We start from the raw sequence: 25,825 nt of genomic DNA, 5'->3' as shown, positions 1-25,825 counted from the left end.
TCTTTTCAATGCCTCTCCATCTGCACCTCCCTCCATCCACCCTCTCAACCCGCAGCTCCTGCCGTCCACCCGCTCGGTCCTTTCTGTCCAGTCGTCCGCAACCACCTCCATTTCCAAACACTCATCTCTCCCGCTTCAATGCAATGTATGCGTGTGTGTGTGTTGGATGTTTTGTGTGTGTGTGTGTGTGTGTGTGTGTGTGTGTGCGCGTGTGTGTGCGTGTGCGTGTGTGTGCGTGTGTGCGCATGAGTTGCGTCACAGTCCGCTGAGGTCGTGGCAGGACCGGGACTTCTGCCGGAGGATCTTGCTGCCCCGGTGCCGGCTCATCTCACGGTAGCGGCCCCGGTCGCGGTCGCGGTCCCGGCCGTAGGAGCGCGGCACCAGCCCCACCAGGAAGCGCTTGGCCCGGCTGGTCAGGCTCTCCCGGCGGCCGGAGCCCGGGTCGCCGTCGGTCCAGCCGGGGCCCACGCAGTCCCCCCGGGCCGCCCGGACCGCGCCCTCCAGCAGCTCCGCGGTGCCGTGCTCCAGCGAGGCAGACAGCTCCAGGTAGAGGCAGTCGAACATCATGGCGCTGGAGTTGGCCTCTGGATACCAAGACAGGAAGTAGAAAAAAAAGAACCTATCATTAAAAAGTACTTTTTTTTTTTGTTTGTTTTTTTTAATTCCCCCTCATTGTGGATTAAAACAGCCTTGGGAATAAAATCCCAGAGAACACATCACCTGATGTGACCTTAAGCTAAAAATATACAGGGGATAAGAGTGATAGAGCTGGTGGTAGAGGGAGAGAGAGAGGAGAGGGAGAGAGGCAGGTTAAAGAGATACTGGACACACTATAACGTCTTTTTGAGCTGTAATAAATTAAAATACAAATATATGACATCGATCCTGGTCATATTGATAACATTTCTTTAAAAAGGTGATCAAATCGGCATTGCCCGATCGTAAAGTGTGGCTCGGAAGCGCCCCCTGGGGGTCAGAATCAGCACAAAGCGTGCAGGGAGGATGGCGGCATAGATTATCAGTACTTTAGTCGGCCTCTACGTCAAATACTTTTTTTTTTTTTTTTTTTTTTTTTTTTTTTAAATTAAACGGCGGCAGTTTCCAGTACGAGCTCAAGTCTCTGGGTTTCGGGGCCGAGCGGGGTTGTTGTGTTTGTGTTGCCGCTGTAGTTTTTTTTTTTTTGGAGGATACAGACAAACGACAGCTCAGCTTGTTGAGGCTGCAGCCCCTCTGACCAAACAAAGGACGGATGATAAAGGAAAAACAGATGGACACAGTATTCAGCGGCAAATATGGCTGTGCACACACCATCAGCTCCAATTTGGCCTTTTGGTCACACCGTGTGTGGTTCAAATTTGGTGAATTCGGTGCCGTCGATCGGAGCACACATTTGCATTTTATTCTATTAAACTCTAATAAAATTAATAAGCAGGTTCATTACAAAGCGCTAGAAATTCACGAAAATACTTAGGATTGGTCATTTGAAGATATTTAAGGGACGACTAATGCGACTTAGTTATGGAAATATTTCAGAATCAATGTGGATATTATGACCACTGATGAGAAAAGCTGCATTCTATGACGTTCAGAAAACTGCATTACTTTACTGTGATGGAGCCTTACAGACAACATTTAAATATTATTACCATTGTGATATTACGATAATAGTAAAGATGATTAAGAATTACCCCAAATTATATCTAGTCTCACATCACAATATATATTATATTTTTTTCATATTTTTTGTAAAAAAAAATTAAAAATTAAAAATAATAGTAATAATAACATAAAATATGAAAAATTGAAAATGAAAAAAATATATATACATCAAACATCATAACGCAGCATTAAATCCGAGGCGCGGTGGTTGGAGGCGAGCCGGAGTGGATGTGGATTTTTCGGGAAAGGGCTTTACCTCCCGTGGCCTCAATCCCCGGTGTTAAGCCACAGCAAGGGATTGTAAGTATCCAATAATACTATGTATAAGTACATTATGATAATCCCCCCCCCGATTAATAATAATATGCTTACAGGTTGTAGCAGTGAATGCAAAGTAAAACAAAAAACACACAGCGGCAGTCTCGTGTTTGCTGACGGAGCAGGATGGGCCCTGGAATCAGGTCACTGTCCTAAAACCACAAACCCGGTCGTCTTACACACAGTACAGTGAGATAGATGAAAAATAACTAAATATATATTTTAATAGAAATATCTGATCTTGGTGCTATAATAAAGCTCGGACGCCACCCGACCCGAAGGGAGGGATCAGCGGCACTTTCCCAAAAAGCACTAAGAGCTGATTGAGCTGAGTTTAGGAGCTCTTACACAGAGGAGATGGAGGAGGATCAAACGAGGGAGGAGAGACGGAGGAGGGGTGGAGGAGAGAGAAGAGGGGAGGGGGGTGGGGGGAGGAGGGGAGAGGTGAGGAGAGGCCAAGATGAGGTGGGGTGACATGTTGGAAGGAGGAGGAGAGCGATGAGGGAGGACGGAGAATAAGAGGGGGTGAGGAGGTGGAGGGGAGGAGTAGAGGAGGGGAGGAGGGAAGGAGGATGGGAGGGGAGGAGTGGAGGAGGGGAAGAGGAGTGGACGAGGAGAGGAGGGGAGGATGGGAGGAGTAGAGGAGGAGAGGAGTGGAGGAGGAGGGGAGGATGGGAGGAGTAGAGGAGGAGAGGAGTGGAGGAGGAGGGGAGGATGGGAGGAGGAGAGGAGGAGGAGAGGTGGAGTGGAGGAGGAGAAGAGGAGTGGATGAGGAGAGGAGGGGAGGATGGGAGGAGTAGAGGAGGAGAGGAGTGGAGGAGGAGAGGAGGGGAGGCTGGGAGGTGGAGTGGAGGAGGACAGGAGGAGTGAAGGAGGAGAGGAGGGGAGGAGGGGAGGATGGGAGGAGTAGAGGAGGAGAGGAGGAGTGGAGGAGGAGAGGAGGAGTGGACGAGGAGAGGAGGGGAGAATGGGAGGAGTAGAGGAGGAGAGGAATGGAGGAGGAGCGGAGGGGAGGCTGGGAGGAGGAGTGGAGGAGGAGAGGAGGAGTGAAGGAGGAGAGGAGGAGTGAAGGAGGGGAGGAGGGGAGGAGGAGGAGAGGCACGGAAGACAAGACGAGGGAAGACTCCTGGGCCCCAAAGTGGAGGAGTCAGCACCCGGGTCACCAGAGAGGGATGGAGAGAGAGGGGGGGTGGGGAGAGAGAGAGAGAGAGAGAGAGAGAGATGCAGAGTAAGCAGAGAGCATTTGGCTGATGATAAATATGTTCACGGCGGTGAGTGTGTGTGTATGTGTGTGTGTGTGTGTGTGTGTGTGTGTGTGTGTGTGTGTGTGTGTGTGTGAGAGAGAGAGAGAGGGATGGAAGACCAAAGTAATAAGTTTGATGGATAGAGGGAGGAATAGAAATAGAGGGATGGAGCGAAGGTGGAGGAGATATGGAGATGAAGGGATGAAGGGATGGAGGGAGGAGGGAGAGCGATGGCCGAATTAAAGTGTCAGTGTCGACGCCATAAATCAAGATGTTTTTTGACCTCAGACCTTTCTCTCCTCTTTCTGCTTTTACCTCATCCCCCTCTCCCCTCCCCTCCTCTCCACTTTCATCCCCCTCTCCCCTCCCCCTCTCCTCCACTTTAATCCTCCACTCTTCTCCTCCCCTCCTTTCCTACCCTTTCATCCTCCCCAACCATTCTCTCCTCCTCTCCTCCCTCCCTCCATCCATCCATCCTCTCCCCCCGCGAGCCTCCTCTCATCTCCTTTCTTCTAACTCCAGGCATCCTGACGTTATTCCAACACTCCACTGCTCCCCACCTCCCTCCCTTACTCCCCCCCTGCCTCCCCCTGCATCTTCCTCCTCTCCTCCTCCACCTCCAAACCCTTACGTCTCCATCTGTCCACCAGCAGCCGCCACCAAACCAGAGTGGAAGGTCAGCGCTGCGTTGTCATTTCACACAAAACCAGGTGTGACCCCTGGACCACGCAGCTCCGCCCCCCAAAAAAATACTCCAAATCATAGTGTCACCTCTTGTCGCGCACACACACACACACACACACACCGTCACGTACACACCCACGTACACACACACACGTACACACACACACACACACACACACGATTACATTATTTGTCATCCCTATGCACACACTCCTCCCTCTCCGCCCCTTTTCATCCCTCTTATTCCTCTTATCACGGCTGTCCACACGTGGAACAAAGTCGTTTTGTGTGTGTGTGTGTGTGTGTGTGTGTGTGTGTGTGTATGTATTCGCAGTGACACCACCCACCCTCCACACAGGGTGAGATAATCCAAACAGAGATAAAGTGCTCTCTTTCCCAAACACAACGGGACCCTCGGCGCGGGGGATCGGATACGGAGGCGGAGGGCGGAGCTGTGTCCGAGGCCGAGCCGCGGGGGGACGGCGGGGGCCGGCGGGGGGATGAAAGTGGGGACGACGGGGGAGCAAGTCGGTGGGATGAGAGGTTGAGCCCCGTCGTCCTTAAATCTGTCCAACTCCACTCTGACTTTGTTTTATATTGAATCGCCCGTTTTACATCAAATACGAAAAACGACAACAAGAAAGCGGAAGTCCATTGATTCCTACGGAGCGTTGGATGTCTCCATATTCACTATGAATACATCTTTTTATATCATTCCATTGTGAGTATTTTTTTTATTATGTTCGCACTTTGCAAACACTATATGAAGGACGTTTTAAACCGTCATTCACGGGAAATGGTAAATGTCCAGCTGAGCAGACGACCCCCTGCTGTTCTGGGAAAAACAAGCCGTCCCCCATTTTCCCATTGGACATGTTTTATGACGTGGAACTCAGACGCAGTTTACCCAATGGCCACCAGGGGGAGGCTCTGACTGTCTGCTGCGATTACATATTCGGTGTGAAGCCAGCTGAAGGTTTTTGAATTTGACTGAGTAGGTACAGAACACACAAACAAACATAAAAAAGTGAAGTAAAGCTAAATCTTGTAAAAATATTTACATAAAACTCTAGTGAATAAAAAGTAATGTATCAATAAAAGTGATCATTTTTTTTTGCAATGTGTGCAACAGGGAAGCAGCGTATGCAAGGATATAGAATGTACAAAAGATAATTGATCAATAAATATTGATTATTGAATATATACAATGGGCGAGTGGATGAGTGACCTTTTAGGGCACGGATGCTCCTTTTAAGCGGCGAGCCACAGTGTTGTGTTACGCTGCGACTTTTTAAGGAGCCCTCGTCAGACGTAAATCATGCTCGGAGCTTTTCTTTTTGTGCCCTAAGAGATATCGTGGCCCAGGAGACGGTCATGAAGCAAGGGCTTCTGGGTAAACGGGCTGCACAGTACTACCACTAGGCAGCAGGAGGAGGAGGAGGAGGAGGAGGAGGAGACGAATCATTTAATTTACACTGGCCTTGTGTTTCCATCTGTCTGCTATGGTAATAACACGTGATGCATGTCTCCTTCTATAGAAAGATTGGCAGGAAGGCATTTATCCTGCTTTATGGGGCTCACGGAGGGTAGAAAAAAAAAAGCAAAAGAGAAAGGAATAGACCGTGCTAATCAGCGATAAAGCCTCTGGAGGGTTTTTAAATGGAGGCTCTGTGGGACTCACAATGAAATGAAATAGAAAGTGATAACCCAAGATAAACAAAGAGAGGAGGAAGGACGGAAAGGTGAATTGAAAATGCACTTTGTGGAGGAGGTGCCTTCTGGGGAATGTGCATGTGTGTGTGTGTGTGTGTGTGTGTGTGTGATTACTTAATGATAATGTGCAAATTTACATAGAGATTCATATTTTATCCATCCAACTCGCACCTCAACCAGAATGACTCTCGGGGAGAATAAAAATAATAATTTCTAGACCATAATCAGCAGATGTGAAGCTCAGTTATTCAGCAGAGAGGCGATGGGCCCAATGACTCGCTGAAGCTCTCGGTCGGGGGTGGGAAACCTCTGGTCCGAGGGCCTATTGCCGCCCTCCAGTCAACATCATACCATACCATAGCCATTATAGTTGATACTATCTTTGAAAAGTCGTCAGCCATACCTAATTTAAAAACAATTTGTTATTGAAAAACATCCTGTTTGTTTTAAATGGGCTTTAATTATTATTATGTTGAGTTAAGATCAAATTTATGAGCATTGACATACAGTCAGACATGTCACAGCATGCAAGAGCTGTGTTTGTAATTAAGATAAATCATAATTAGTACCACAACGGGGAAATGAACATCTTAGTTCATAGTCTGCAGCCTGTATGCAGTATAACGTAAATGATAATGAACAGCCAGCCGAGCATTATCACAAAACAACCCCCCGACAGAGTAATCAGTGATCATTTTCTTGATTCACTCTGAAGGGGGTTATTTTGCAATAATGGCCGACTGGGTGCTCATTTACGAAATAAAAGAAATTAAAGAATACTTTCATACAGTTACGATTTAAAAGGATTTTATAACTGGTATAACTAGTTGAAGTTCACAATAGAAAGGAACAATTCCTTCTGAGTGTGGCTAACCCACGCACTGTTATTGATGTTCAATTGAAAATTTACATTAATTGTGGATTTTGACGTCCGCATTCATCTCCTCGAGTCTTCAAGTGCAGTTTCTCTGCAGCGTCACAAGACGGCGCCACTGGCTAGTGTTCACAAGAGGGCACGGACGGCGTGAAACCAGGTGGAGAAGTGGTCATCATGAGCACACCGGCAGCCATTATTCAGAAACAACTGAAATGACCATTTGGGTGTTCTACAGAGCCAAAGGTTCCCCCGCCCCTGTAGATGTAGCCGGCTATGTTTTCAAGTACTGTATGTGGGTGTTTGTGTGCATTGTGTGCGTGTGCATGAGCGTGCACGTTACACCAGGTTCACGTGCACGGTCTGGCCCCACCCGCCGCCTACCCTCGCTGCTTATTTCCCGCGAGCGGACCAGGTCGCTCTTGTTGCCCACCAGAATGATCGGCGTGTTTGGCAGCGACTCCCGCAGCAGGAGGCGGAGCTGGGCGATGCGGTGGAAGCTTCGGCGGTCCGTCACCGAGAACACCAGGATGCACACGTCGCATTGCAGCGTGGACAGGTCCTGCAGCCACGCACACGCACACACACGCACACACACGCACGCACGCACACGCACGCACACACACACACACACACTGCATTAATAACGTAATTAATAACATTGCTCAGGAAATTAGAATTCAACAGGACAGAGGAGGAGAGATCCAATGACAGTAGAATAGAGTGAAGCAGCGCTGGGCAATATTGCCGAATAGTATGATGATATGTTGATGTTATTCTTATTGTTTGTAATTGTATTTCTGACGGACAACTCTTAGATTAACTTTCAAATGATCGTCACTGATTTTGCATCGTTTGAGTTTGGGCGTCTGTGCTCCGCTGCTCATCACTCCCAGCGAGGTGTCCCGCAAGCAACGACAAAGGCATTCTCACTAAGCTGGAAATATAGGAGTGATGAGCTCAAATCCCCCCCCGCTGGATAGAAGAGTACGACCCAACAGGTGGTGCAGGGGAGGTGGAGGGAGTGCAGCAACGCAGCATGCAGAGCAGGCAGCAAAGGCAGGCAGAGCGGGAGGGACCGGCTGCTTAAACAGGCCGGCCCGTACGGGTGTGGCAGCATGTGGCGCGGTCAAGTTGTCTGACATAACCGGCTCTGCAAGCCACGCATCATTCGTTATCATTGACGGTATGCAGACATTTCTTTTCGCAGTTTGCGACAGCATCCTAGGGTTATAACAACAATTACAACAGAGCTGTCACAATTATTACATAATCGCCCGATCGCAATTACTTGAGCTGATCGCGATCTTTTTGCAACAACCGTGTGTTTTCATCTAAACTTAAAGGGAAATTTTAAACCGATGTTGGAGATGTCACAATAAATAAAATGGGAATTAGGTGAGCTTCCAACAGTCTAATCCAACAATACCATTAACGGTCTACCTCAATATTTATTCAGTCTTTTCTTGGGAGCATAAAATGAACAAAAAAAAGAAAATTTTGCAATTATTTGTATGACAATCATGATACATTTCATGATCGTGCAGGCTCTAAATTATGACGTAAAGTGCATTAGGAACCCACATTAAGTATTTAAGTGTGTCGTGTAACTTCACTCGTTGACTACAAAATAGAAGTGGTCTATTTCCTTCCAAAAAGACAGTGCAAGTTATTAAATCTATGTTGGAATTTCTTGGTGGCGTTTTATTTATGGGTAATAATAATATTGTATTGAATATTTTTAAGATGTATTTTATTAAAAAAAAAAAAAAAAACACCAGCAACGATGATGCAAATAAAAGCATCATGCTGGTCTTCCTGAAAACAACGTCGCCTCATGGAGCGAGGAACCGAGACTAAAGACAGAACAATTTAAACCCCAGCGGCTGCTATCACAGATGATAAAACCCGGCTGCTATCACAGATATAATCACTGTTTCCCCATGAGACGACTTGCAGGAGCCTGGGCCCCGACTGGGCCCTGTGAACTTCACGCTCCACCATCGACTCCCCTGAACCGTCTAACCGCGGCCATCAGCGTCCCTCTGGTGCTCGGTCCACTGGGAGCCAATTACTGCGCTCAAGTCTAACGGGAACAGGCCTTTATGAACTAGCAGCTAGTCTAAATAAGTCTCACACACACACACACACACACACACACACACACACACACACACACACACACACACACTCTTGAATTCAAATTTTAATTAAGTTCCAACGCCCCTCAAGTTGTATGAATGGATTAAATATGCACTGGTCGTCACATCCCTCCATTGGTGTCACGCTCTGTTTTTATATATATACTGCATATGCGGGCGCACACACACACACACACACACACACACACACACACACACACACACACACACACACACACACACACACACACACACACACACACACACACACACACACACACACACACACACACACTCCTGAATTCAAATTTTAATTAAGTTCCAACGCCAATCCCCTCCATTGGTGTCATGCTGTGTTTTTATATATTTCTATATACTGTGTATACACACAGACACACACACTCGTGTTTTTTTAAAGTCATTCCTCATCCTCACAGTTGAAACAGTGTTGTAATACATGCAGACACACCAACAAAAAAGGAGTGGAACGGAGGCAAATTCTGTTCATGTAAACAAAAACACTGGATACAGTTTTTTAGATTTGCTCGTCAGCGTATTTTAAGAGCAGGTTGCACTCACTGTATACTTTATTATACTGAATTTATATATATATATATATATATATATATATATATATATATATATATATATATATATATATATATATCTTTGTGTACAGTTTTTAACTTTGCCTTACTTTGTTTTGTATTTGTATGAAAATTAAAAGCATACACCAATAAAGCCTGCCTCAGTTTCAGATATCTTAATCAGCTATTCTATAGCAGTAGAGTAGTATAGTCGCAGAGCCAAACCTCATTTTAACAACTAAAAGTTTCATTACGCTGCGTCACAGCAGAAGACCTCATACATTACTGATTAGAACCAAAAGAACAAAGCCTGCTCGCAGAGATCAGTGTTTATATAGAACATCCTGTGAGGATATGGGAGCTACTGATGGCTAGTTTGATCACATGGCATTGAGTTGACAGGATGTTTACCTCCAAAAACCGGCATGAACAGGCACACCCAGTTTGGAAAAGATGGCATCCACACACACAAAATTGAAAGGCCGGCAGGTTTCAGGAATCGCATTTTGGTGTTTTTTCTCGGCTCTCTCAAGTAGAGCATTTTAATAATTTAATTAAATTTAAAAAGCCCCATTCTCACTTCATACCATGACCCGTTTACATAATGACCAAAAAAATGTTTGTTTTGCACTATTGTGTTGGGTTTTTTTTTGTTTTTTTAAACCTGTGCTGTCAGCATGCCTCGAGAGAACACACAGTATGTGTACGCCATTGCATCTAGGACAGAGTTAGTCTGCAAGTGCAGTTCACTCTCTCAACCTGCAATGCAACTCTTTATTAATTATTCAATCATCAAGAACTGCTGCAATAACTCTGTGCTGTGGACGACCTGCGGGACAACAAGAGCGCAGCTTTTTGTTACACAGAACCACCACCAACCCTCATAGAACATAGAAACATAGAAACAAACAATGGAAATGGAAAAACAGAGTTAATGAAGTCCAGGAAAACTGGAACAGCAATTGGCCACGTGGCCTGTTTGGTCATAGTTATGGACCAAATTGAGGGAGAAAAGGAGAGGGATGAAACCAGGAGGGTGTTGGGGGTGTTCTCAAAGCAGGTGCTGGTGGTGTGTGTGTGTCTGTAATGAGTCCGCTTGGGTGGGTGGGTGGGTGTGTGTGTGTGTGTGTGTGTGTGTGTGTGTGTGTGTGTGTGTGTGTGTGTGTGTGTGTGTGTGTGTGTGTGTGTGTGTGTGTGTGTGTGTGTGTGTGTGTGTGTGTGTGTGTGTGTGTGTGTGTGTGTGTGTGTGTGTGTCATGTGTCCACCAGTGAGTGCACAGGACTTCAGTTCTGGTGTATGAGGTCGGAATAATACCGTACAGGCTCCAAGCAGCCACCGCTGAGTGCTGCAGCCGTATAGACACCACACCACCGCAGGGAAAGCCCCGAGCGCCATAACAAAACAAGCAAAGACATTCCTCATTGCTTATTATTATTTTTAATGTAAAAATCAGTTTTCTCTTGCACTGTCTACGCCGAGCCACATAAAGTTTGGCAGATTAATTCAAGTCTGCTTGCTGTCTCGTGTGTGTGTGTGTGTGTGTGTGTGTGTGTGTGTGTGTGTGTGCGTGCGGGTGCGTGTGTGCGCGCTCTCGCTCATGCCCCAGATACACAACCCCGGAAGGTGAGGTTCCAGCCCTCCAGGGAACGAGACGCTTGAAAAATTCACATCCTCTCAAGCTGCCGACGGGGGATTGGATCGGACGGAGAGGACAGGAAGTGCATGGGGAGTGCCCTGGCACTCTGACGGCGTGGAAGAGGGAAGGAAAAGAAGAGGGGAGGAGGAAAGGAGAGGAAAGGGGAATGAGGAGGAGAGGAGAGGAGGGAAAAAAATTGAGGCGGTAGAAGATGGGGAGGGGAAGAGATGTGGAGGGGACGAGAGGGGAGTCGGGGAGGAGGAGGAGAGGAAAGGAAGAGAGAGAAGGTAAGAGGAGAAGGGGGGAGGAGAAAGGAGGAGAGGATGATAGAGGAGAGGAGGCGAGAGGACGGGAGAGGAAAAGAGGAGAGGAGCGGAGAGTAGAGATGGGAGAGGAGGAGAAAAGAGATGGGGGGGGAGAGAGCGGGAGAGGAAAGGGGGAGCAGATGAGGAGGAGAGAGGAGGGGGGAGGGAAGGAAAGGAAAGGGGAATGAGGAGGAGAGGAGGGAAAAAATAAGTGGTAGAAGGAGGGGAGGGAAAGAGATGTGGAGGGGACGAGAGGTGAGTCGGGAGGAGGAGGAGAGGAAAGGAAGAGAGAGAAGGAGGTAAGAGGAGAAGGGGGAGGAGGAAGGAGGAAAGGATGATAGAGGAGAGGAGGCCCGAGGACGGGAGAGGAAAAGAGGAGACGAGCGGTGATTAGAGATGGGAGGGGAGGAGAAAAGAGATGAGGGCGGGAGAGAGCGGGAGAGGAAAGAAGGAGAGAGGAAGGGGAGGGAGGAGGAGAGGAGGGGAGGAAAAGAAAGGAAAAGAGGAGGGGAGGAGGAGGTGTGGAGGAGACGAGCAGAGAGCAGGAAAAAAAGGAGAGGAGAAAGGGGAGAGGAGCGCAGGAGGGGAGGTGAGGAGGGAGGGAGATGAGAAAAAAGGAAGAGAGAGAAGGGGAGGAGGAGGAGAGGAAACGGGAATAGGGAGGAGAGGAGACGAGGAAAAAAAGAGAGGTGGTAGAAGGAGGGGAGGGGAAGAGATGGGGGAGGAGAGGAGATGAGAGGGGAGTCAAGGAGGAGGAGAGGAAAGGACGAGAGAGGAGGAGGTAAGAGCAGAAGGGGGAGGCGAAACGAGGAGATGGGGGAGGAGCGAGCAGAGAGCAGAAGAAAGGGGAGGAGAAAGGGGAGGGGAGCGGAGGAGAAGAGGAGGAGAGGAGAGACCAGTATGAACCTGAGCCAGGCCACCTGTCACTGTCTGGAGATGGAGAGATCAATGAGACACAAAGAGAGAGAGAGTAGTAAATAAAGTGGGCAGTAAGAGCTGCTCGTAAGGTTAAATCAGCTTAAATCCTCCCGTTCTCTTGTCTCGGTCTTTCTGGTCCTGGTATCGCAGGGACTTGCACACACAGATGGTAACACTCTGGGGTAGAGCCTACGGGGTGCCGTGGCGGGGGAGAGGCGCCCGGGCCCCACAGGGATCCGCCCTCGGCCCTCCAGTCTTCGTCCGGCGGCGCCGACCTCTCCCGCGGCGCCGCCGGCCCCGCTCCGCCGCCACCGTTCCTCCGGGGGATGCCGCCGTCTCGGGAAAAGAATCCCGGCGCGCCTCGCCGTCGATCTCTGCCCGGGTGAGGGAACGCCGCCTCCCGCCGGGGCAGAACCCCTCATCACCCCGGTGAGTCCAACCCTTCGATACCGTGCGATTCTGCCAGAAATCTTGGGGCGTTGACTGACGACCATCTGACCTCATCTGATCAAATTTCCCCTCTTTCTCCCGATGCTGCAGATTCCCTCTGTACAGGAAGGTAGACGGTACCCCGTCGGCGCACTTGGCACAGCTCCTTCTCCAGGCGCTTGCCACCTCACGATTAGACAACTGCAATGCTCTACTGGCTGCTCTACCGGCGCGGCACCGTTCAGCCTCTGCAGGTGGTTCAGAATGTAGGGCCGCGCCTGGGTCACGCCTCTCTCCCCCTCTCTCTCCGCTGGCTCCCTGGAGCTGCCCACATCAAATTGAAATCCTTGACGCCGGCCCCCAGGGCGGTCACTGGATCTGCACCCACACACACCGCGTCACGTATCAGGCCCCAGGCAACCCCGCTCTCTGGGGTCCGCAAACGAGTGGCGGCCGGTGGTGGTACAAGCGACCCGGCTCGCCAAGCTCTGCGGGGACACCCGCAACCTCCAGGAGACACCTGAACACCCTGCTCTTTCAGGAACACCTGATCCCATGTGAGCTATGACTGACGTAACGGCTGACTGTTCTTGATTCTGTTGCGGTTGACGAGCCTTAAGTGGTTGTGTTGACGATACACGAACAACGCGGGAGTTGTTGACGTTGACCACTGTAGCTGTCAGGTTGTTATTTGACATAATGCCCAAACATCGAGAGAAACATAAAAAAAAAAAATGAAAAACACTATGGTTACTTACAGCATCTTGCGCTTGTATCTGGTTGAATTTAACAACAAGGAGATCATGCACTGAAGTTCAGTGTTGCTCCAATGATTGATGTACGCTTCGATTGTTCTAGCCTAAAACGTGAAGGGAACACCAAACTTTGGGAGAACAGACGATGCCGCGATGGAGGGATCTCCTCCGACAACGCGGTAAATAGATTACCCCGCCCCCCTCCCAACACCCTCTTGCCCCACTCTCTCTATGTGGACCCCCTCTGTTCAGAGAGTGCAGACCATCTGTCCACACACACACACACACACACACACACACACACACACACACACACACACACACACACACACACACACACACACACACACACACACACACACACACACACACACACACACACACACACACACACACACGATTTTCACCTCGCATGCAGCCAACATGCCTACCTTCATCAAATCCACCGCATTACACTAACAGGGTATGTTTACTATGCAAACACACGCACACACTTCCTTATTAAGATAGTGTGAATTGATAATATCGAGGTTTATTGTAAATATTTTACATTTTAGGTTTACATTACATTTTTAGGTTTATTTTAGGTATATTTCTATTTTAATTTTAAATGAAATTTAAACATTTAAACAAATTTAAACATTTATACATTTACTGTATATGGCCATTTTATCTATTTTTTTTATTTGCCATTTTTCTTTCTCGTGTTATAACTTTATTATTATCATTATTATTCTTTTGACATGAGCTGCTGTAACGCAGCAATCTAACTGAAACTTGCACACACAGTAGCAGATACACTTAAGCATTCGAATGCACGCACACACACACACAGCTTAATGAGCGACTAAATAAATTAACACCATCGTTTAGTGGGTTAATCGCTCTACTTCTCTGCGTCAGCTCTGAACGGCTCCGACCAACGTCACCGCATGGTGTCCGCGGAGACTTTTTAAGGACAGAAAAAAAAAAAAACACTGCATCTGGATAAACTATCCTGTGTTGTTGATTTTTTTTTAGCCATGTGGGTATATTTTTTGTCCAAAATAGGGATGTTAATAATTAACCGTTAACCAACAATACACAATACACAACAAAAAAATAATTAATTAATTAAAAAGAAAATGAATTTAAAAAAATAGTTGCATGGTAAAAGAACAATAGGCTACACAATCAATTTCTTAAATAAAACTCCTGGGGTGACACGTGCAACTACACTAGGCAGTGTGACGATTTCCGCAATACCGCTGTCACTGCAGGGGTGAGCTCATTGCCCTTATCACCACAAATAATTAAATCTATATATATATTTTTTTTGCTCGTGAAAGTTACAGGAGTGATCGAACATAAAAAACAATCGTTGTTTAGTTATCCTCATTGACTGTCTTCTATGCTACGTTCAAGGGCTTCAGGGAAAACTTTATAGTTGCTCTGTTCGTCGCTGAGAGGGACAGTCCATTAAACACATGGGGGATTTATTTTGCGTGTGTCTAATTATTATTATTATTAATATTATTATTAATAATAATATCAAGTGCTTTTGTCAGTGGAATCCAATTTGGCTGTTCAATGCGAATATTCGAACAGGGGCTTTCCCCTAATATTTTGATATGGTTGGATGACGGTTAATGACCGTTTAACGAGGGTCCGCTCGCCTGGAGGAAAGATCCACGAGGCCTGGACAAAGCAGATCACGTGGCCGTGCATTTAAGAGCAACATGTCCTTCTTCATCTACGCCCTAAGGTCCCCAGAACGTAGGTCACTCACACACACACACACACACACACACACACCGATCTATTCATCCATGTATCGATCTACCGACCTATTTATCTGTCTACCGATCTAGCTGTCTACCAATCGATCCATCTGCCTGCCTGTCTGTCTGTTGGTTCGTCCGTCCGTCCTCTTCTTGTATTTCTTTGTTTCAAACACTGACACATTCCGCTAAAAGCTAATGCCTGTTCATAGATTACAAGGAGGGATGGCGTGTCGCCCCGCACTCGAGGACAAAATGAAACAGCAGACAGAACAATTAGGGTGATCAATGGAGAGAGAGAGAGAGAGAGAGAGAGAGAATACAGGAGAAGAGCAGTGTGCTGCAGCAGTCAAGTTAAAACCTGACAACAGGATGCCGTGGCTCAGTGAGGCGGAACACACCGCCTGGATTCTGTTTGTTGTTTGGTTTTGAAATAGCAGTTATGGAAATACATACTTGTATTGTTCTGCATGTGTGGTTAAGCAGTTCCAGGCCCTGATGCTTCAGGACCTTGATATCACTTACAAAATTACTCCTTTCCAATTTTTCCAAAACCAAGTTCACCCCCCCCCCCCCCAATAGAAATTTTATCTTTGGATACACAGACCCCGAGGAGCCTAACTATTTGGGTATCAAAATGTTTGTATTGAATTCCAGTATTGACAAAACTCGGCCTGGGCCATAAAAGCGCCAAATTCCCAGAATGTGAAGTACAGAGTATTTTCTGAGCCACTTCAATGCTTCAAACCTCTCCTGCACCTATATTTTGCTTTTATCTATTTCTACTTCAACTGCACTTTATACACCGATCACACACAACATTAAAAGCACTGACAGGTGAAGTTAATAAAATTGCTCATCTGGTTCCAATGGCACCTGTCAAGGGGTGGGATGTATCAGGCGGCAAGTGAACAGTCAGTTCTTGAAGTTGATGTGTTGGAAGCAGGAAAAATGGTCAAGCGTAAGGATCTGAGCAACTTTGACAAGAGCCACATTGTGATGGCTTGACGACTGGGTCAGAGCATCTCCAAAACCACAGGTCTTGTGGGCTGTTCCCTGTATGCAGTGGTTAGTACCTACCAAAAGTGCTCCAAGGAAGGACAACCGGTGAACCCTGCGACAGGGTCATGGACGCCCAAGGCTCATTGATGCACGTAGGGAGTGAAGTCTAGCCTGTCTGGTCTGATCCCACAGAAGAACTACTGTAGCACAAATTGGTGAAGGAGTTAATACTACTATGATACAAAGGTGTAGAACACACAGTCTATCACAGCTTGCTGCGTATGGGAGCACTCAGAGTGTCCATGCTGACCCCTGTCCACCACCCAAGGCACCTACAATGGACACGTGAGCATCAGAACTGGGCCATGGAGCAATGGTAGAAGGTGTCCTGGTCTGATGAATCACCTTTTCTTCTACATCATGTGGATGGGTGGGGTTAGGGTCCGATCCGATGGAACATCTGTGGGATGTGCTGGAACAACAAGCCTGATCCATGGAGGCCCCACCTCACAACTTTCAGGACTTAAAGGATCTGCTGCTCACGTCTTGGTGCCAGATACGACAGGACACCTTCAGAGCTCTTGTGGAGTCCATGCCTCCACGGGTCACAGCTGTTTTGGCAACACAAGCGGGAGCTACACAATATTATTGGTTATTAGTGGTGGTTTTAATGTTGTGGCTGATCAGTGTACATCTTTCACGGTCCAAATAAATAAAACTAAACTATGTCTCTCTCTTTCCCCTTGTCCCTAAATCTTCCAGTCAGTCCTTCAGTCCTTCAATCATATCTATCTTTCCATCCCTACCCTCTCTATTTGTGTCTCGCCATCTGTCCCTCAGTCTTTCCTTGCATCTAAGAAAAACACGCCCTAAGAAAACATATTATTGAGGCCATCTGGCCCGAGCTGGCCACACACACACACACACACACACACACACACACACACACACACGCGATAACTGACCTCACAGTAAATGAGCGCATCTCTGGCTGAAGGCCTGCATCATGGCTGAGACGTGGATCATGCTGACTAAGCGCACGCACGCATGCACCAACGCACGCGCTCACGCACACACGCACACATTACGAGCATCCTGAATCCCTGCCAGATGATTTTAAGCTGTGTTGTCTATTTTTTCTGCCTCCAACATAATATAAAATTTAATAAAAAGGAGAATTATCCTTTAGAAAAAAATATATATAAAAATAAAACCTTGCCTCTGCGGATGGCGGAAGGAGAATTATGCAACATGTCCTTCATGTTCGGGGTAAATTAAACGTCCCTTACGGAACGTCCTGTCATCCCAACAACTCCCGACTCCCCTCGTCCATCACATCACATAGTTCCCGAGGGGGGAGGGGAGGGGCGGGGGGAGATAAAGTTCTCCCAAAAAGTGGAAAGCGATACCGGAGCATTGACGCTAACACAGACAGCATCCATCCCATAGTTCTTTTGTGCAGGGCAGTGTGTTCTTACTGCACTGCAATTTAGTTTTATGTCGATTTCTTTGTAGGTATAAACAGGGGCGGTTCTGGTGATTCGGGGGCCCCAGGCATGGAGGAAATGTGAGGCCCTATTTGGAGGCAGCTCAAACTATTTGGAGGCAGCTCTTTTCAGTGAACAAAGCCACAGAACTAAAAGACATACCCAAATGAGAATTCCAATTGTAAGAAAAACACTATAAGGATATAATGTTTAATTATTTTCCCACGGAAACATTTGAGCGTGAAACACTTTATTTCCTCCAATCTGGTGAATTTTTATGCACCATTTTTTTTTCTTTTCCGCGTCAATTTGTGGTGGAAATCTCTTTACGCATGTAATGGAAAACACTAAATTCAGCCGCCAGGTGAGAATTCAAAATATAATGGCACATAAAGCAGCGAGGCTCTCAGGCATTCTGTATGGCTTTCCAACATTTACTCTCCTGTAGATCGACCTTTCTCGTTTAACAACCATCCCTGCTGATTCAACACACATATCAGCATGATTTACGCTTCTGTCCTCTGCTGTTTAAATGTGCGTGAGGCACCTATTCACGTCACTGATAAAATTATTCATTTGAATTCATTTCTAAACCCCTGGATTTAAATAGCGCATACTGTATGTGTTTGAGCAAGATTTCTGCTCAGGTTCAGAACACGTCACACATATTTGTGTTTTGGGATGATATTTAGTGATCATGTACATCTCAAAGATGTTACTGAAGCCAACTGAAAACAAGACTGCAACACATTTTGGCCGATGAACCGATTACAACTTTGATCAAATCTATTTGGGAATGAGACCTTGTAAAAGCCTCTCAATAATTTCGGAAAACATATTAATCATGAACATATTTTGGGAATAAAAAAAGCCCCAGTGCTGAAGCAGAAAGACCCCCAACCTATCACAGGCGTCTGTGAGTAACGTTATAGCGTTTATTTCAAATTAAAAGTCCTCTGCTTCTCACATGTGTTTATTGGAGGGGACAAATGCACGTGTTCATATTATTGAGGGGGACACATCCCTGCATCCCCCCAAAATCTACTGTGTGTGTGTGTGTGTGTGTGTGTGTGTGTGTGTGGATCTATCCATCTATCGTCTATAGAGCGAGCATATGCAGCTAATTTACTGTAGTTTTGATGCAAGGTGAGCTTTCTCACCATGGACTCTCACCGTTAAAATGCAGAGTTTGTCGCTCAGTCTATTGAAAACACTTCCCTAAAACACAATCAGATCATTTGGCAAAAGATGTGCTTTTATCTTCTGTGATGTTTGGAAGATCGCTCAAGGGATCAATGTTTTTTCTGCGGCTGCTCAAAAAAAAATAAAAAAATCACCTCGATGACATACACAAGGGTAGCCCGAAAACCCCCGAAAGCGTGCCAACCGAAGCATCGGATGACTCACGATCCTCTCTTTCCCAGTGTGATGGAGACCATTGCGGCGCTCGGAGCCATCCCACAAATTGTTCTGTGGGATGGCATTGTGACGACGGTGAGGACGCCCGCTTGATGACGGTACAGAATCAGCTCTGGCACGGTCCCCTTCCGGTCAATGGCTGCATTGTCGACGTGGGCACCAGGTCCCGGTGCCCCCAGCTCCCTGTCATCAGTCACAGCGTCTGTAAAAGCTTAAAGTGCGTTTGATGGGATCTTGTGACAGGAACATCTTCGGCTTTCTTTCTTTCTTTGTGCTGCTCCATTAATCATTAAATGGCTGCGTGTTAGTTCACTCCAGAGTTCACTGATGGTCTTTGGTCCATAAATAGACACAGTTGTCAGCCAAGTATCATCCATGGTAAAATATAATTAACAAAAATAATTATACAATATATAATAATAATAATAGTATAATAAATTCAATTAAATTAAATAGAAAATGTAATGTGATATAATATATATATTTTTATCAATATTTAGTGGGCCAGCTGTTGTTTGATGTTTTATTATTATTTCTGAATGTATATATTATGAATTGAGTATATATCCGCTGACTGTAAGTCATGCTTCCAACTGAGCTGCTAATAAAGTACTTTCCTCATATAATATAATCAAACCACTTATAATACTGTAAAAACAATCGATTTGGCTTTGCACGTGGTCCTGTTTGACTGTTCTACTCAGATACACAGCTGACATTAAACAACCATGAAAACTACTGGACCATGACACTAAACTCCACCTTCGCTCAAACGTCATTTACAGACATTAGTTGAGACGCTGTCGATAAAAACTACTGAAGAAAAAACGTAATGAAACTTCCAGAAGCTGCTGCTTCTGTTCAGCCACCGGGATGATTCTAAAGATTACATGTGGAAGTATGTTGAATGTTACTGTGTGGGTATAACAATGTCAGTTTTCTTTTATAGGTTCACACACACACACACACACACACACACACACACACACACACACACACACACACACACACACACACACACACACACACACACACACACACACACACACACACACACACACACACACACACACACACACACACACGAGGTCCGAGTAAATACAGGACCCATGTTCCTGGTGCACTTTAAAACCTGATTAATTGGCAATTCAGAGACCAGTCCTCACACAAGTAACACGCATGCACACACACATACACACACACTACTGTACTGGCCTACATGTCTCCTGCCTGGAGGGTGCACCTCAGGTTCTAAACTATAAATATTTTAATTTAGCGCCATCAAATAGTAATGGACAAATCCAATATGGAGACGGACCAGGACATCTGCTATGACAAAATAAAGAGACACACACACACACACACACAGGTGTGACCGCTTTGAAGGTTAAACACGTGAGCCGAAATGAGGGCGGGGGGGTTAGTACAGAAAGCCCCTTTGGCCAGCAGTGACCCCACCCCCGCCCCCCACCCCCAACCCCTCAAAAGCAATCTCCTCATATCGAAGTCGATTTGGTCATTCAAGGACCATATACATCAAACGCCCAATGGACTTCTGACGGCCAAGGACACTGTGTGTGTGTGTGTGTGTGTGTGTGTGTGTGTGTGTGTGTGTGTGTGTGTGTGTGTTGGACTGGGTCAAGGCCAGGCGTGATGTCAGAGTGGTCTATTTCTGGACCCTGGATGACTTATTTAAACCCTTCTTTTCACTGACGTCAGCGTCTCTGCCATCACCCTGGGGTCTCGCTGCCGGAGCGCGGCATCACAGAGACGTTTGCATTTCGGTTTGTGTGTTTGTGATGCGCGCGCACACCCCCTATTCCCCCAGGGCTGATCTACTGTAGGTAACATGTGAGCCCCCGTGAGCACACGATTTTTCGGACTTGTGAGCACCCCATCTGCGCTCGCCTGGATGGAGTGCACGTACACCGTAAACACAAGAAATAAACTAAAGCCGGATAAATTAAAGGAACCAAGAGAAGAGGACTCTTTGGTTCTGAGGCGAGCACGCGCCACACTCGCTGCACACCAATCCGTCTCACTGTCATGGACCAAAGAGCGCCTCTAAGGTGTGAAACAGCCGTGGAGAAATGCCAAATAGGCCACAGTGGGGTAGGGTAAATTCTCATTTTTGTGTGCGAGCGTGTGTCCCAACGAGCCATGATTCACAGCCTCTTCTGCCTTGGTGTTTCTTCGCTCTTGTGACTGATGGAGAGGAGGCGGCCAGGCGGGCGGGGCGGGGTTGACCGCAGAATGGCCTTCGCCCTACAGCCAGCTGTTTCGGAGACTGACTGTGCTAACATGATCTGATGCTTGACTGATTATCCCTGAGAGTGTGTGCGTGCGTGCGTGCGGGGGCATTTTGCGCTTTCTGTGCCCAAGAGTCTGTGCCTAACCATGCCTAAGCGTTACCGCGGCAACGCGGGCACAGGTCGGGGCTTCCCCCACGGAGAGCGCTGGCGGCCGAGCTGCCAAGGCCGGGGAGGGCAGCAGCGAGTTAGCATCCTCGGGACGCTAGCGCCGAGCTCGTTCCAAGGCCGTTTCACGAGACATGAGGCAGCTCGGCGGGGAGGGGCTTGGGCCGACCATCTGACAATATTTCTGGGCGACAGAATGTGATTAGTGTGTGTGTGTGTGTGTGTGCATGTGTGCGTGTGTGTGTGATGTATGTCTATACAGGAGTCTATCTTGTACTACTACTGCATTTGCATTCATGTGTGTGTGTCATCGTGTGTGTGTGTGTGTGTGTGTGTGTGTGTGTGTGTGTGTGTGTGTGTGTGTGTGTGTGTTTATGCATGGGTCGCTAATGTGGGACGCCGTCCACGCCGATGTCCCCCTCCCCAATTCGCTGCGAGGCCCTGGAGTGTGTCCAGGACTCCCGAGGGCCGACTTCTGCCGCCGCGGCCCCTAATACCCTGCCTCGCATTTAACACGCACAGAATAACAGATGTAATTAACTCACTGAGAGATTTAACGAGCACGGCAAAGGGGCTCGCTCCGGCGGGAGAGGGAGGGAGGATGGGCCGTGACGGGAGGAAAGCCGTGGACAGCGGTCCCCCGAGCTGAACGCCTAGTCCCCTGGAACTCGACCGCCGCATTGACAGCCCATTGAACATCGCGTCGACACGTTTTTTGGGAGTTTTGCATAATGCCCTCCGTGTGAAGACTTGGGGGGGGGGGGGGGGGGGGGGGGGTGTGACACCAACGGCCAAATTGAGGCCTTCTCCAAAAAAATGTTCCGTCCCCGTCCTCCACAGATATGATCTGGATGAAAAGGCTGAAGAGAAAGTAATTTTGTGCTTATTTCCGAACTTCAAAAAAGGTCGGATTAAGACGCAGCTGCTGTGCTCCCATACAAACATGCACACACACACACTAACACTCACACACACACACACACACACACACACACACACACACACCACACACCAAAGCCGAAATGTACAAACCACACAAACAAGACAGGAATTTCTCCCGGTTTGATTTCCTCGAGGGGCCGACGAGGGCGCCGTGGGCGAGGGGAAAGGAGCGGGCGGGGGGAGGAGAGGGAGGAGCGACAGAACGACAGCGCACGGAGCGTCGGGAGATGGAGGTGAGGACGGAGGAAGACCGTCTCACCTGTTTCCAGTTGTCGTAGATGATCAGCTTGCTGTCTTCATCGTCCACCGTCACCGTGCGCTCGTAGCCTTCGCCTAGAACCGCCCACACACACGCACGCACGCACGCACGCACACACGCACACGCACACACCATCAGTTTACAGACACAACCAACGCAGGCTTATGAAATATTGCTATATATTGTATTATTGAAAGTGAAGCGAGCTTGGGTTTGGGATGTGGGACGTTTTCCACGTCATGAAAATTTTATTCAAACAAGGTACGTTCGACAAAAGAAAAAAAAACAAAAAAACGTATCCTGTCCATTTATGACGCATGCGTCCAAGTGAGGAACACTGAGGAGATGCAGCTTGACTGGGGACTGACAAGAACATTGTCCCTCTGTGACATTGATTAATTAATTGATTGATTGACTGATGGATTGATTCACTGGCGGATGGAACGGCTGCTCGGATGGCCAGCACTGCACTGTCCCCAAACTGCTCTGGTGAGGTGGACTGGCAGAAGTGCCGACTACGGGGAAAAACAAAGAGGAGCAGAAGGCTGTTGTCTGCAGTGTGTAAAATCTCCCCCTCCCCTCCCCACCCACCCACCAAAAAAATAAAAATAATAAAAATAAAAAACACACAATTCAGAATGCATTCATTTTGGAAAAATATTTAATGGGTGGAGGGAAATGAAGTACGTCAATAAATGTCTCTTCATCATCAGGTGCGTGTGTTATTACGGTATAATAACTCATACCGTGATGATGGCTTGAAATGAACAAAACATTGAAAAATAAATCTATGGCAATTGATTGGCAACTACAATTTTGTGACGGGGGCGGCGACAACACACACGCAGGAACACACACACACACACACACACACACACACACGCGCACACACGTCCAGGTCTTTACCGCAGGCTTGTGTCTCAGAGTCTATGGACAGCGATCTGTCCGACTGTCCGGCCAGGGACAGCGCCAGCAGCGACTTGCCCACGCCGTTCTGTCCCAGCAGCACGATCCTCAGCGCCCCGCCGTGGCCGTGGCCCTGGCCGTGGCCCTGGCAACCGGGCGGCGGCGACACCGCCGGCGCCTGCACGTGCACGTGCGGCCCGAACGACGGGTCCCGCGGCGGCCCCGTGTCGCTGATGGGCAGCATGGCCGGCGCGTCCAGGCCCGGCATCCAATCGCAGTCGTCGGACACGGCCTCCTCGCGCCTCAGCTGGTGCTTGACGGGCAGCGGCGTGCTGCCCCGGCGCAGGGGGGCGGCCGTGGTGAGAAACATACTGTACTGGAGGCAGAGAAAAGAGAGCGAGCGAGAGAGAGAGAGAGAGAGGGAGAGGGAGAGAGGGGGTGGGGGGTTGAGGCAGGTGTCGTTCCACAGCGCTCTGACCCGTTGGGTATTGAACATATGGTGCGGCGGCACTGGACGCTAGAGCGGTTTTAAAGGCTGTTAATCTACCTGTGACACTGTCTGTCCATGTCTGTGTTGTCACCGTGGTGTGTGTGTGTGTGGAGGGGGGAAGGGCTGGCTATACTAATGTGTGTGTGCGTGCGTGCGTGCGTGCGTGCGTGTCCCATGTTGGCGGCATGTATGTAGGGGAGGGGGTGATAAAAACCATGGGAGTCGTGACGGAGGAAGCAGGAAGCCGAGGGGCAGCGCTGATAAGGAAAGATATCATCTCTTGTATTATGTCGGACACATCTGACCTGAATGGAGGTGTTTGTCGCGCTTTAAAGGCTGGTGAACATTGCTTCAGCCTGAGGCCAGGTGACTCCGCCTCGTCGGGGGTCATGATCTTCCATACAGAGCACGAACATCCTGGTATTTTTTGCTCATGTCTGCAAGCACTTTGCAGTCCATTTTGACGCTTCGGTCAGTTCTGCCCACAAGGCCTTTATGAACCAGCAGCTGGTTTAAATAACAGCCTGTTATGATTCTTAAAAATCAGCTCCGAATTAAGGCCCCAGGATCTTCTTAATTTTAACGCTCCGTTTCTCTTCAAGCTTGCGCGCGCTCACACACACACACACACACACACACACACACACACACACACCTCTTTTATTTGAACTAAAAGTACTAGATATATCTGAACTTCCAAAAGCTCGCCACTGCCTCGTGGACATGGTGATGAGACGGGTGCAGATCTATGTCGCGTGGACCGACCGGCGCTGACGTTAAAAAAAAAAAATAATAAGGTCCCGCTCGCCGCCCCCCACTCACTCAGAAGCGCTCGGCGGGAGGGGAAACGCGAGCAGAGGGTTCTCAGGCGAACTACGCCCTCGCTCTGATCTCAGACGGCGAGAGAGAGGAAGAAGTGTCTGAAACTGAGGACGGTCTTCGACATAACTCAGAGTGCGACGAATCATTCCGGCGGAGGAGGAGAAGAAGAAGAAGACGACTGAAAGGGAGGCCGTGCTGATGGGATGGAAACAGCGTGGTCACAACCCCACCCCCCCGCCCCCGCCAGGCAAGACTGTCAGTTGACAACGGTGCTTCATATATTTATTACAGCGTGCTGTCCTGTTATTAACACATTCACTGATCCGGATGACTCTTTTGATGTGAGTTTCGTTTGTTGTTCTCGTGTGGGGGACACGGCTCCTCATAATAAATGTTCGTGTTCCAAACGTGCCCCTCATCAAACGCAAGACACATATCACACGTGTAAGATGGCAAAAACACGACAGAAAATCAAAAATATAACATGCACATTATGACCGTCGTGGCCAGTTCGGACGAATGCTTAGTGCACGTTGTGTGCTTTGTCGTGAAAAACGAGCGGTTGTCAGTACAACAGAAAGTGAAATATCTGGTCAAGTTTGCAATGACAGTCAGTGGCATCATGATCAATGGAAACAATGACTTTTAGAGGAGGTTCAATCTGCTGATCTCAGCGTTTTGAGGTGAGCATTTTTACAGCACCGGAAACAGTATTCATGGGATGAACATTGAAGGGGTTAAAGGGGGAAATAAAGAAATAGAAGACGTGAGTCGGTGGAGCCGTGATAAGAAGAACAAAGAATGAAATGAGATAAAATAAAACGGGGCGGGGGGGGGGGGGGGGGGGGGGGGGACCGAGAAACGTGTTAAGAGCCGACGAAAATGAAGGGAGTGAGATAAGAGGGACGCTAAAACGGTGGAGCGGAGTGATAAAGTGGCACGAGAGAGAGAGAGAGAGAGAGAGACAACTGAGAGAAAGGTCAGTTGAAAGGTGGGGGAAGGAGAAGTGACGAGATAACACGGGTGAGAGAGAGAGAGAGCGAGAGAGAGAGAGATGG

At 48.0% G+C, this 25,825-nt stretch overlaps 1 protein-coding gene across 1 annotated transcript; it reads right to left on the bottom strand.

The window, feature by feature from the left end:
• Nucleotides 1-255: 255 nt before the first annotated feature.
• On the bottom strand, nucleotides 256-23,825 carry rem2 (RAS (RAD and GEM)-like GTP binding 2; the record flags this gene model as incomplete). Its single annotated transcript, XM_080010895.1, has 4 exons — nucleotides 256-584; nucleotides 6,877-7,054; nucleotides 22,550-22,623; nucleotides 23,456-23,825. 4 exons carry the CDS (start codon nucleotides 23,823-23,825, stop codon nucleotides 256-258), a joined length of 951 nt encoding a protein of 316 aa, XP_079867021.1.
• Between the last annotated feature and the right edge of the window lie 2,000 nt (nucleotides 23,826-25,825).

Source organism: Zeus faber (assembly GCF_960531495.2).
Source record: "Zeus faber genome assembly, chromosome: 12".
Taxonomy (NCBI): Eukaryota; Metazoa; Chordata; class Actinopteri; order Zeiformes; family Zeidae; genus Zeus; species Zeus faber.
The sequence above is the reverse complement of the archived record's forward strand: the minus strand, read 5'-3'. Positions and strand labels throughout refer to the sequence as shown.